Consider the following 13,471-nt stretch of genomic DNA (forward strand, 5'->3'; position numbering starts at 1 on the left):
ATGTATATTTATTTAAATATGATCTATATATGTTGGTCATTGGTACAACTCCAATGTTACTGGAATAGATGCCAACTAATTGTGAAAATATATGAACTTTTATGATTATTCTTTTATTGGAATATGAAATATGACATGATAAATTAGTAGGTTAATTTTTCATATTTTGTTGAAATTATACTAACTTTGATTAATATTGATAGTCTCATTTAATCCTATGGAATTAAGTGAGATGACTTTTATGCCAATTATATTTGCATAAAGTATGATAAATTGTGATTTGTTCTAGTGAAAATTGTTGCGAAAATATTAAGACATGAAAATACTTTATAGAGCATAGATAGTGTAAAGGATAAGAACCATATTATGCAAAGATTGTGTAATTCTTCTAAGAAGGAAAATTGTTCTTTGAAGAGAATGCAAATTGAGACATAGTTGAAATCTTTGGATAAATAAACCTCAAACATTTAAATGAGGATTCCCGAAGGGAGGCATAATGTTTTCAAAGATAGTTCGAAATAATATTGAACTGTCTTGCGCACATATATGAATTGGTATTGAACATTATTCAAATAGTTTATCGAATTAATTTGACTAGTTCAAGGTTTATACCACATGTATGGTTGACCATTTGGTTTTGGTCAATTCAATTGATTGATTCTAGGATCAATTTAGATGAAAATGTGCGTCATTTTATATGAAAAATCATGACTTTTGATATAATTATTTTTCAATAGGTATGTTTCTTCATAGAGAATAATTCAAGAGGTGTTTTTTTTGTAGGGCTGTGTCTCTTGAGAACACAACTTTTCAATCTATAGTTGATTTGTTCGTTCAAATTTGAATATGGTGAATATGTATCTTATTATTTGACATGAAATGAAACTATCATGTGAAATATCACAATGTGATAAAAGAAGTTGCAATTCTTGTGAATCAAGATGCTTAGCCCTCTTCACTGTTGAAATTGACTTCAATCATGAAACCAATTAAATTGGTATATGTTTTGAAAGCATTGATTTAATTTGGATGATCAAAATTAATTAGATTGAAGTAAGTTATATGCAAGTTGACGACCACTACTTTGAAAGTATTTAGATTTTCACGAAACACTCGATACGGATATTATCTAAGAAATAAATGAATAGAATTATAAAAGAGTTGTTGAATTCTAAGTTCAAATATAACTCAAGAATGTGGGGGGTTAAATTTAATGCTTGTGAACTTGAAATGGAAAGTTTAAAACTTGTCGATATAACATTACTAGATTGCATATGTATTCCTAATTGATGATTTTAAGGGGTAACTCAGTTTAACAGTTACGTTTGCTTCTATCTTATAATCAAGAATGATATTTATGAAGATGGAAAGATAGAAAACTCTTATACTAATTATAAAGATAATATATGTTAAGTCTAAAGTGGATGAAATGGGTTGTAAAGTCGATTATGACGTTTGTTTAGACATGCAAGAACAATTGGAATATATGAAAAATATTCATAAAGTTCAAATGCATGGTAATGTTTCAATGATGATATTGAAGAGTCATGATTCTGAAATCCACTAGTAAAAGTGATTGACTTGTGTAGTGTTTGATAGAAATCCTCCAACCGTATTTAGAAATTGATAAAGCTTTAGATAAAGCCAATAATGCATATAACTTCATGAGAGGATTTCTTGGTGACGACAAATTGTATCTATCAAATAAATTGATCATTGGCTAGCAACATTTGATAAGATACTAAATCACATGTAATGGTAGATTTAGACATATAAGTCATAGACATAATACCATTAAGCAAATGATCTCAGTAGTGTAAACTTGTGGTACCTTTAAGAGATTTACCAAGAGATTAAGTATACTACATATCGAAAAGAATGGGATTGAAATCTACTACGTGAGAGTCTTTGTAATGGTAACGCTACCTTGTTGACTGGAGATCCCAAGATCTTGGTTCAAATGGACAATTAAGTTATGAGGATTCCATGAAGCACTAAGGAAAATAATTTCCTAACTCATTCCTATGATATTAAAGTGCTTTCTGCAGAGTTACAAGAAGTTAAGATAATCTTTTAATGATTCCTATATCTTAATTAAATTAAGTGAAGTAGGGCAGAATACTCTTAATAGGAGGTCACCTATGTGAGTGTGAAGTGGGGCCGCTTCAATGAGAATTATTCAAGGCTTAAATTCTCTAAATACTCGCGGAACCAAGAAGAGTTAAAGGCCAAAATGAACCAAATCATGAGAACCATGAACGGTTTAGGGAAGATATTGTGTGAGTATCGTTGTCTTGACTTACACTAAAGGCTGAATGGTTCAAGACATCACGTTCACCAATTAGCTGAGTAAGTCCGATGGTATTTCACTAAGGGAGGTTCAAGGCCAGAAGCTACCATCCCTAATACAATGTTTTTCCGCTCTCTCTCTCTCTCTCTCTCTACTAGTGTCTGCATGATATTTGCATTAATTTTCATTCATGTGGGGGAATTGTTGAAATTTTGCTGGAAATTTTGTGTTATTTGGTGAATGAAAAATTAAGCCAAATTTAAATCACTTAAATACGTGAATTATTGAAAAAGTGCGTAGAATATTACGGAATATTCTAGAAATTATTTGGCTGAAAAGGTGTCTTTCTATATGAAAGATTACGACTTTTGGCATTATCATTTTTCAAGAGACGCGTCTCTTTAAATATAGAAACTAATTCCAATGGTTGTGTCTCTTCCATAGATTGTGTCTTTTGAGACTAACTTTTTCAACGTCTATATATTGACCTCATATGTTTGGATTTAATTATTCAGAAATTTCATTCCATTCCATATTTTACACTTTACTATGCATAAAACACTTTGAAAAACTGATTATCTTTTGCATCAAAATCATGGTTATGGTAGAGAGGGAATTTCGTTCGAGTTTGTTGGTCGAAGCCATTTGGAGTGCTCCTATGGCTTGACGTGGTCGTTGTATCTTGGGAGATGATTGCCGAAAAACCATTAGCACCGATGTGGGGCAAATTCATTTTAAGGAAAGAGTTATACTCGTCTCGGCCAATCGCATCACTTGCATCTAATTTTTTTTCTTATTTCTGATTTTCATTTCTTCGTATTTGATTTCAGAAAATGATTAATTTTATTTATATGGTTTATGCAAGGTTCGATATGAAGAATCACATATTTTAATTCAAGAATGAAAATGGTGAAATTCAATAATCATCGGTTAGTTTCTCAAACTCCATTTCGGTAAGTCGAAAACTTGTTTCGATTTCGTGAACATATAAGTTATGTTTTGTGAATACAATATGCACATTTGAATCGGTGTATTCCCCAACAAAAATAGCATATGAATGGTCAAGCCCAGCTTAATTTTATTCTAGGTCAAGAAATCAAGATCTTGTGCTTTCCCCCATCCCTTGCTTTGACAAAGCCAGATTGTCCAGTGTCCAACTGATTAATTTATCCCCCGCTCCATAGGCAATTATATATTTCAAAAGAAAATTTCAAGAATTTCAAAAATACATTTTTCTCTTCGTATTTGTCAATCACGTATTTTTTAATAAAATAATATTACATGTAAATTCAAATTTTTTCCTTATTTTTTTAACTACACATTATTAATCAATTCATTATCCCAAAAATTCATTATCCCAAAAATGCATTATCCTCTAAAAATGTGGCTCAAATAAACTTGTCCGAAGTTTGTAAGTACTTGTAACTCTAGTCAAATAACGTTAGTTGCTTTCAATAGGCATATTCTCCAAAAGCATGCATGAACCCTAATCAAGAAATTAAAAAGGAAATATAATAAATTTTCAAAATATTTCTCAATTCGATCTTGAGATGATTAAAATTTGAAAAATGTTAGATATAACAAATAGGAAAGCACATATATTTAATCTTAGGGCTATTTTTGACAATTTTCGGAAATTTAAATTCCTCTCTTTTTCATACCACCCATTTTTCACAAAATCTTGCTTTTTATATCTTCTTCAAACTCACTCTACATAAAATTCTTGCCCAAAAATTTGTTGAAATTCTGTATTCACACACCCGAAAATATATAAAATTGTGTCCATAAGCATGGCTTCCACTGGTATTTTAGGTGTATTCCCAAATACCCTTTCTGTGTCTCTTCACTCGCCAAAATGTTGCAGTAATCTGAGCCCTTCTCAGTTTATATCTTCGAAATCCCTTTTCAAATTAAAGAAGCAAACTTTAATTTCTGGTATTCAAATTAAGCAACTCAAGAATCCCAAACTTCAGACTGCGCCCATCATTTATGCCGCACAACCCAATTTCTTGAAAGGTACTCTCTTTTTTTGTTGAACTGTATTCTTTCTAAATAAATGCACAGTTTTTGTTGAAGTAGTGTGAATTTTATAGTTTATATTGGCTGAGCAATGTTTATCTTTTATGGTTGTAAGGAATCTTGTAGCCCTTTGATGTCTATGTAGAATAGTGATGTTGAAGATATAATCTAGAATATTAGATAAATAAGTTCATCGACTCCCTGAAAGTTATTTGTGAGGCCGTTTTACGTAATCATGAGTTTAAGATTTGCTGTCATCTCGGAACTTTGATAAAGAAGAATGTTATGTGAAAGGCGATGGTGGCTGGGGAATAAAGAAGCACAGGTCAGCAAGAGAGAAGAGGAAAACCAAGCTGAATGAAGAAGACGAAGTCCCAACAGAAAAATCTAAACGGTGTAGTATAGTTTAGTAGAACGGTGTCGTTTTGGGTTCTAAATAATTGTAAAGGCTGCATTACGCTTTTCTTTTTCTTCTTATTTTCCTGTGAAACACGCCTTTGCCAGGAGGTATATAAACACCCATGTTCAAGAATCTGGGTTGTTGGGTTTTGTGATTTTCAATTGACAGTGGATTAATTCCTCTTCGTCTCTCTCTCAATACTTAAGCGTTTTCCTCATTTTTACCCCTCCCCATTCTTTTTTTTTTCTTGTTTGGTGACATAGTCTTAGCTATTTCAACCGAGTTCAGTGTATTTTCGATATTACGGTGAGGAGCTGCCATTGTTGAAGGTTCGAGCCGTGACAAATTGGTATCAGAGCGGGCGTACACTACTAGGCAATTGCTAATCATGGATACTAGAGCCAAAATTGTGGACGAGCACTTGAAGAAATTGGATTTAGAGATGGCTGATTTGGGAACTTCGTTTAAGGCCGTTACCAGCAGGTTGGAGAACAAATTGGCTTCCACAGATCAAACACTTTAGGTAATGGGTTGTGGACAGGAGAAAATCGAAAATAATGTATTAGAAATGAATCAAAAGTATGAAAAACTAGTAGCCATGTTGGTCCAAATATCTTTGGATCTTTAAATGGAATAGAAGAACAAAAGGGTGGAGGAATCTGTGGTTGATGGGAGGGCCGGAGTAGTGATGTCTACACCAGGTGCCAGTAACACTGGTGCTAGTACAATTACTAGAGGGGATTATAGCGGAAACACCAAGCTTCCTAAGATTGATTTTCCCCACTTTGGAGGAGAAGGACCCAGGGAATGGCTTAGGAAAGCAAGGAAATACTTTCAGATACGCCAAGTGCCTGATGAATTTAGATTAGGGATTGCTGAGATGTATTTGAAAGGCAAGGCAGACATATGGTTTGATGGGTTCATTGCCAGCCATCCAGGGGCAGATTGGGGTGTATTCTCTAATGAGTTATGTAAGAGATTTGTGGAGACCACAGGTGAGGAGGTGGTTAAGATCTTCAGTGAGATCAAACAATTGGGAACTGTCTCTGAGTATCAAGAGAGGTTTGAGGAATTGAAAGCCCAAGTGATGATGGCATTGCCCCATGTTCCAGAATCTTACCATATATCTATGTTTAGTAGTGGATTGAGTGGGGAAATTAAATCCATGGTTAAGATGATGAAACCAAATACCTTAGCCAAAGCATTTGAAGTGGCTAGCCTGCAGGATTTGACCATCCAAGCTATTAACAAATTCCAAAAATCTAGGAGTTTCTCGCCAAACAAATGGAACCCCTACCCTTCCAAACCTCTTGAAGGAACTAAAGATAAAGAACCATGGCCAAAAATCAGTAAACCGCCAAACAACTACAAAACCATCACCCCTACTGACTTTCAAACCAAAAGAACTTGGGACTTTGTGACAAGTATGATTAGAAGTACACTATAGGCCATGTGTGTAAGAATAGGTCCTTGAAGTTTATATTGGTGGATGAAGATGAGGAAAATGAACCGAAGGGAAATGGGAATCTGAATCAGAAGGAGAAGAGTTAATGGAGATCTCTATCAATGCCTTAGCTGGGAGTTCAAAGCATAAAGGAAGGAAGATAACCATACTGATTGACAGTGGGAGTACCCACAGTTGTGTTGATGAGAAATTAGCCAAAGAACTGCGATATGTCATACATGAAAATAACAAAGTGGCAGTCAGAATGACCAATGGTGATAAATTGGAGAGTAGAGCATTAGGACAACCAGTGGTTTGGAAGGTGCAAACCTGGGAATTTCAGTTCGAACTCAGGGCCCTTAAATTATCAGGTAGTGACATGGTACTAGGGGTAGATTGGATGAGTCAGTTTGGTCTAATCACCTTTGATTTCATACATCGTTATGTCCAATTCAAGAGCAATGGTGAAGTAATTAAATTGAAGAGTGAGGTTTCTAGAAATCTTATCAAGTTAATGGAGATAAGGGAGATGGAGAAAATGTATGGCAAAGAACCTTATGGGGTAGTGGGACAACTGTACCAAATTAAAGAGGAACAAACTAAGGATATACTTGGCCAAAGTCATACCCAAATTTTTCAGAGTATTAGAGGATCCAATAGAGCTGCCTCCTCCTAGATTACACGATCATCACATCCCCTTAAATGAGGGAGCAGAGCCATTTAGAATGAGACCCTATCTATACCCTTTTATTCAGAAAACAGAAATAAAGAGGCTAGTGGGGGAGATACGGCAACACAAATCAAACCAACAGTGAAAGGAGAACCTATCTCAGGCCATGGCCAGGATGAAGATTTACGTAGAAAAAAATAGAATAGAGAGGTCTTCTGAGAAAGGCGATTGTGTTTTCCTGAAACTTCATTCATATACACAGAAATCTGTGGAACATCGAGCTAACTACAGGTTAAGCGAGAGATATTTTGACCCATATCTAGTTGTGAAGAAAGTGGGAGCAGTAGCATATCAGTTGGCTTTACCAGAAGGGTTGAAAATTCATCCAAAATTTTGTGATGCTACAATTACCTAGTGATAGCCAATCCCTACAGCCTGAACGCTACCTCTTAAACATCCTGCAATCTAGATTGGTGAATCGCAGAACTCGCACTGGACGTCAATGGCTCATTCATTGGTCAGATTCTCCACCTAACAAGGCAACCCTGAAGGTCTCAGAATGGATTAAATTCCAGTTCCCTATACATAGATCTTGGGGACAAGATCAAGGTGAGGGGAAGGATTGTTATGTGAAAGGCGATGGTGGATGGAGAATAAAGAAGCACAGGTCAGCAAGAGAGAGGAGGAAAACCAAGCTGAATGAAGAAGACGAAGTCCCAAAGAAGTACCCAACATTAGAAGATCTAAACGGTGTAGTATGGTTTAATAGAACGGTGTCGCTTTGGGTTCTAAATAATTGTAAAGGTTGTATTACGCTTTTCTTTTTCTTCTTATTTTCACGTGAAACATGCCTTGTCATGAGGCATATAAACACCCATGTGCAAGAATCTGGGTTGTTGGGTTTTGTGATTTTCAATTGACAGTGGATTAATTCCTCTTCGTCTCTCTCTCAATACTTCTGTGTTTTCCTCATTTTTACCCCTCCCCATTCTCTTTTTTATCTTGTTTAGCTATTTCAGTCCCGTTCAGTGTATTTTCAGTATTATGGCGAGGAGCTGCCATTGTTGAAGGTTCGAGCCGTGACAAAGAAATAATTTAGATAAATAAGTTTATCCGTTCTATAAAGGCTATTAGCGACATGGTTTAATATGGTCCTGAGTTCAACATTTGCTGTTTTACATATAGAGAGAGTGTGGACCGGTCAGACTTTTGATAATAAAATTGAATCTGGACAGAACGTGAAGAGAATGTTGAGCTATAATTTAAATAAACAAGTTTATCCTCTCTTTGAAGAACTATTAGTGAGGTGCTTCGAGGTGGTTAAATTCAAGATTTGAAGTCACCAATTTACAAGAACTGTGAACTTCTCGGAGCTTTGATAAGAAACTTGAATCTGGTTAGTGCGTGAAGGTCACGATGAATAGGTAATTTCAAGAAATTTATCTCTTGTAACTTGAGCTTTTAAAGTTTCTCAAAAGTGAATGTGTGCCCACATGATCAGAGATAGTAATCGAGGTTAAAATGTTAATAGTTTCTTATGTAGTATTCTGTCTGTAATATTGGGGCTCTAGTTGGCTGACGAGATTATAGATTGGATCGGTAAAATATAAGTCTAAGCTTATTCTATCAAGTAGTAGTGCTTTTATCTTGTTCCAAGTTTCATATTTAAGACCTTATTTGCACTTGCTGCTTTCTGGGATTATGTTATTTGCGTTGGTTATTCAAAAAAAATTCAGGGAAACTGCCAAGAAAGTCTGGGTGACAGGATGAAACAAAATCATATTTGTATTTTCTGAGACTATGAAGCAGCCAATCAAGCTTTTGTTTAGGCACTTTCTGTCATTTGCTACCTCTTTTCCATTATATCAGAAGCTATTGGGATTCTTGCTTGTGCATGAACTTTGACCTTGGCTAGAAACTAATACAAGTCACTTCTTCAATTTCTCATGTTAAATTACATTATTCTTTAATTGCCTTTATTTTCATAATTTGTTCAATAGTTTTTCAAACAGTGTGGAAGGTCGGAAAGGATGGAATTGAAGCAGGAACTAGCTTTGTGCCTGTAAGCATGCTTTGCTTATTGATTAGTCTTGTTATAATCCAAGACTGTATATACCCTTTACTTTCAATGATGATAAGCACGATGTCTTCGTTTTGCCATTTTAAGGATTCTATTCCAAGACCGATTGCAAGGATTTCCATAACTGTAATTGCTGTGACCTTGGCACTTTTTGTACTGAAGTCATTCCTGTCTACAGCATTCTTTGTTCTGGTATGTTTTCAAGGTGATTCATACATTAACTTTTCCTATGCTCCCTTGTGTGGTTTTAACTAAATCAAGAACGATTTTCCTAATTGGGGAGCAGGCTGTAATGGGACTAAGTTATTTCACATTCATAGCATTGAATAAGGATGAAGGGCCAAAAGGGGGTGGTGGACCTGGTGGTGAAGGAACTACTTCTGTTGAAGACAGTTTAGAAGAAGCAAGAAGAATTATGGACAAGTACAAGTAAGGAAATCTTGTTTTTCAAACGCCTTCTAGCTCCTGTGGTAAGGTAAGCATGCGCATTTTGCACCAAAGAGTCAATTTTTAATTTAGGGATAGTCTTCAATTCAGCATTGGATGGTTGCACAGGTATGCACGAATGAGACCGACTCGTGTTGAAACAATGAGTTCTCAAAACAATGCTGTAAGAGCACTATATGTCATGATTGTATTGTACTAATCCACGGCTAAACAGTTTAACCAAAGTCCATATAACTTTAGCCATGATTCTTTTGTGGGTCGAAGATTTAGTAGTTTCTTAGACCGGGAAAGGGAAAAAGGGCATAGTTTGGTTTCCGAATCCGAGTTTCTGGTATTTGTCATCAGGTCATTAGTGATGAGTTTGCAGTCATAACATAAGGAGAATGCCAGGAGCGTGATAGTACTCAAACAAAGGATACCTAAATGCATTTGTTTGATTTGCAGTACTGTACGAAGGTGTCAACATAATTATTTCATTTAATCACGTTCACTACTGTCAAATCCAGTGAAGGGTATCCAAATGCGTTGTTTGATTTGCAGTACTGTACTACTTGTCAACATGACTATTTTCTTTATTCATGGCCATTACCGATGGTGCAACTTCCACTTGCTGTATCACCAACGGTTTCCTCGCTTCCAATGAAGCTGCAGCTGCATTTACACATACAATTCTGTGTATCCATAGTTTGAATACACTTCTCAGTGGTTGAAGGCATAGTTTTCATCTCCTTGAATCGAATCTGATTATTTTTGAGAATCGCTTATGGTGAAGGACGATGCCCGACAATTTTAGGTCAATCAAACAGACAAAAAGGTGGAGATCTAGTGCCATTTTTTCCAATTTCTAGTTAGCTACACGTCCTAATACAAAGACAACAAACCAGGCCTTCTTAGTGAATTATATCCGGATATATTCCTATTATTCCAGACGTTACTGATAAAATTAAGTAAATAAATTTGTTTGTCTAACTTAATTTTTTTAGATTGAAGTGTGTCGATGTCGTATCAAAACAGACAAACGTGATTAGTTCAAGTCTTGTTATTATCCATATGAGACAACCGTTAATTATTTGTGAAAAGTAAATTAATTAATTTTCTTATTAGTGATGATCCTAAATACAAAATTAAGTAAAAATATTCATATTTAGAGCATTGCTATATGTGCTCAAGTTTTATATAGTAGATTATATAATGTCACATGTTATTCTATCATTTGTCAGTTTAAAAACACAGTCAACTTTTTTGTGTATTCTTTTCCTTCCACGTCATTACGTATAAATTGTCCAAAGCTTGAAATTTGTTGAACATAAAAAGTCCGAGGCACATTTTAACAACGCATGGACATGTAATTAATTAGTCTGGCATGGGCAAAAGTTGTGAACTACATCATAACCTTGGATGCTTGATGTTTTCAACCTTTAGGCCTAATGAATTTTTTAAAAAGAAATTGTTTTTACCATCAAAACTTACTTTAAAAAAATTCTTAAATTAATTTCTTGAAACGTAATTTTGAGTACAACCAAACGTGCTCCATTTTTCTTTTTTCAAAAGAAATATGTTATAAGAGAAAGACAACTCAAAGAGGTCATTTTAAGTACGACATTGCATAAATATTGTTCTAGGTATATATTCAATGTTTTCACCTGATATTGGATGACTTTAATAATTGTCTATGATGATCAACTAGGTGAGGTCTCCTTCATGAGCACTTTACATCCATGCTGAACTCTTTACCACAATGAGGCTCTCTACGTCAATGATGGGCTGTCAATAAGAACTCTACGTCAATGCTAGGCCGTCAATCACCATAAGTACTCTACATCTATATTGGGATGTCTACCACTATGAGGCCCTGTACATCTATGCTCGGCCTAAACACTATGAGGCCATCTACCACTACGCGGTCGACACAACACTTAACCATAAAATCATCAATGAATTAGATGTGGATCGCTTAACCATTGTCACAGACACAACCAATCAAAGGATAGTTGGAGGTCTCCCAATTAGAACGTAAGGTAGTCGAAGAGGCTACATGAGACACTTGGCGCCATAACTGCACAGCATTTACATGGCTCCAGACACCTATAAATACTCTTAAGGCAAAACAGGTATGGATATCTCGAAATTTGGCTATCTAAACATTCAGTATATCTTTTTTTCTCTAAAATCTCATACTAATTCTCACGCAGGAGGTACGACGAGTGAGGAATCCCCACCAAATTTTGTAGGTAACATTCATTCAACGAAGTAATAGAAGCATCTAGCGCCACCAGGGAGCATGGAGGTGTTGTTTCATAACTATTTCACCTCCTTACAAATTTCACCTCACAAAAAGAAATATCGAATAAGAAACCGAAATGCCTAAGAATAGAATCGAAATAATAGCAATGAGAGGGACTAATAAACAATGTTAACTATTTTTGTATTTCTTTAAACTTGTAACTCACTTTTTTTTAGATCATATTGCATAAAAATATATGTTACCATTCGAAAGTGAAAATGAAATAATCTTTCAAAAGAACTAAATAATTTTAACTTGACAAGTTTTTTACGAGTTCAAAATCAAGAATCTCAACTTCTAAGCGAGATACTCTTGATCATGATCGAAAAATATTTGCTTTTGACATTTTTTCTCTCGATACAAGACCAAATATTTTATTTAGGTTGAGAAAGCTTCCATTTTAATTAGCATTTGTCTTCGCCCCAACCACCACCCCTAATGAACCACCAAATCAGTACAGCCCTTGTTTGACAATTATTTATTTATTTATTTTTATTTTTTTTAAGAATTAGTTTTGGAATAGTAAATTTTTGAAAAATGTTTAATAAAAAAGTAGGAAAATGTTTTCAATTTACGTGAAGAATATTTTATTGTAAAAATATGTATTTCAAAATGAGTATGAAAAAAAGAGTTTTGAAAGAGTAGTCGTCGAACCAGTTTCAAAAGAGTGCAACAAAACATTATATGACGTCATTAATGCTATTTGGTTGAATTGAAACTGTGCCATGCAATGGCATTGATATGTTCGGCCAATTAGATTGTGCAATAATTATTTTTTCTAGTTTTACTACATAATAATTCCTAATTATTTGTTCAAAAAAATTAATTCCTATTTTATTTCAATATTTACTTCTAAAATTTATATTCTCTTGACATAATTCACTATTTGTATTCATTTAATTTAATTTAACCTGAACAACTCAAAATGAAAGCTTCCATTTTAATTAGCATTTGTCTTCGCCCCAACCACCACCCCTAATGAACCACCAAATCAGTACAGCCCTTGTTTGACAATTATTTATTTATTTATTTTTATTTTTTTTAAGAATTAGTTTTGGAATAGTAAATTTTTGAAAAATGTTTAATAAAAAAGTAGGAAAATGTTTTCAATTTACGTGAAGAATATTTTATTGTAAAAATATGTATTTCAAAATGAGTATGAAAAAAAGAGTTTTGAAAGAGTAGTCGTCGAACCAGTTTCAAAAGAGTGCAACAAAACATTATATGACGTCATTAATGCTATTTGGTTGAATTGAAACTGTGCCATGCAATGGCATTGATATGTTCGGCCAATTAGATTGTGCAATAATTATTTTTTCTAGTTTTACTACATAATAATTCCTAATTATTTGTTCAAAAAAATTAATTCCTATTTTATTTCAATATTTACTTCTAAAATTTATATTCTCTTGACATAATTCACTATTTGTATTCATTTAATTTAATTTAACCTGAACAACTCAAAATATTTGAGCATGGCAAAAAGCATGTTTGGGAAGTGTTTTACAAACGGTTTAAATTATAAATAAAAAAAAATGAGTGATGAAAATGCAGATAATACTTGTAGATCCCTTCAAAATGTTAATTCAAAATGTTAATAAAAAGTCATTTGAATATATACAAATAATCTATAAACAGAAGCCAAACATAGTTAAAGAATAAATTGTTATCACATATATTTTAGTAGAATAATCCATCGTTTTTTTAGCATTATTTGTACTAGATAATATTTTTTTTATTATATAAAAATATATTTATTGAAGAATGAGACAATAATTCAACTGGTATATGAAACTGTTATTTATGAATCATGCTGATAAATAGCGTTAAGCATATG

General features: G+C 33.9%; 1 protein-coding gene across 3 annotated transcripts; it reads left to right on the forward strand.

The window, feature by feature from the left end:
* Positions 1-3,951: 3,951 nt before the first annotated feature.
* On the forward strand, positions 3,952-9,851 carry LOC111371630. Of its 3 annotated transcripts, XM_022993706.1 has the most exons (5): positions 3,953-4,306; positions 8,824-8,885; positions 8,991-9,095; positions 9,190-9,378; positions 9,459-9,851. In XM_022993706.1, the coding sequence occupies exons 1-4, from the start codon at positions 4,081-4,083 to the stop codon at positions 9,334-9,336; spliced, it is 540 nt and encodes a 179-aa protein (XP_022849474.1). In that variant the 5' UTR covers positions 3,953-4,080; the 3' UTR covers positions 9,337-9,378; positions 9,459-9,851. The 3 variants fall into 3 exon arrangements, with proteins under 3 accessions (XP_022849475.1, XP_022849474.1, XP_022849473.1); XM_022993707.1 differs by having other exon boundaries at positions 3,952-4,306; positions 8,836-8,885; positions 9,190-9,851; XM_022993705.1 differs by having other exon boundaries at positions 9,190-9,851.
* The last annotated feature ends 3,620 nt before the right edge of the window (positions 9,852-13,471 follow it).

The sequence above is a fragment of the Olea europaea genome, chromosome 22 (genome assembly GCF_002742605.1).
Source record: "Olea europaea var. sylvestris chromosome 22, O_europaea_v1, whole genome shotgun sequence".
NCBI classification, from domain to species: domain Eukaryota; kingdom Viridiplantae; phylum Streptophyta; class Magnoliopsida; order Lamiales; family Oleaceae; genus Olea; species Olea europaea.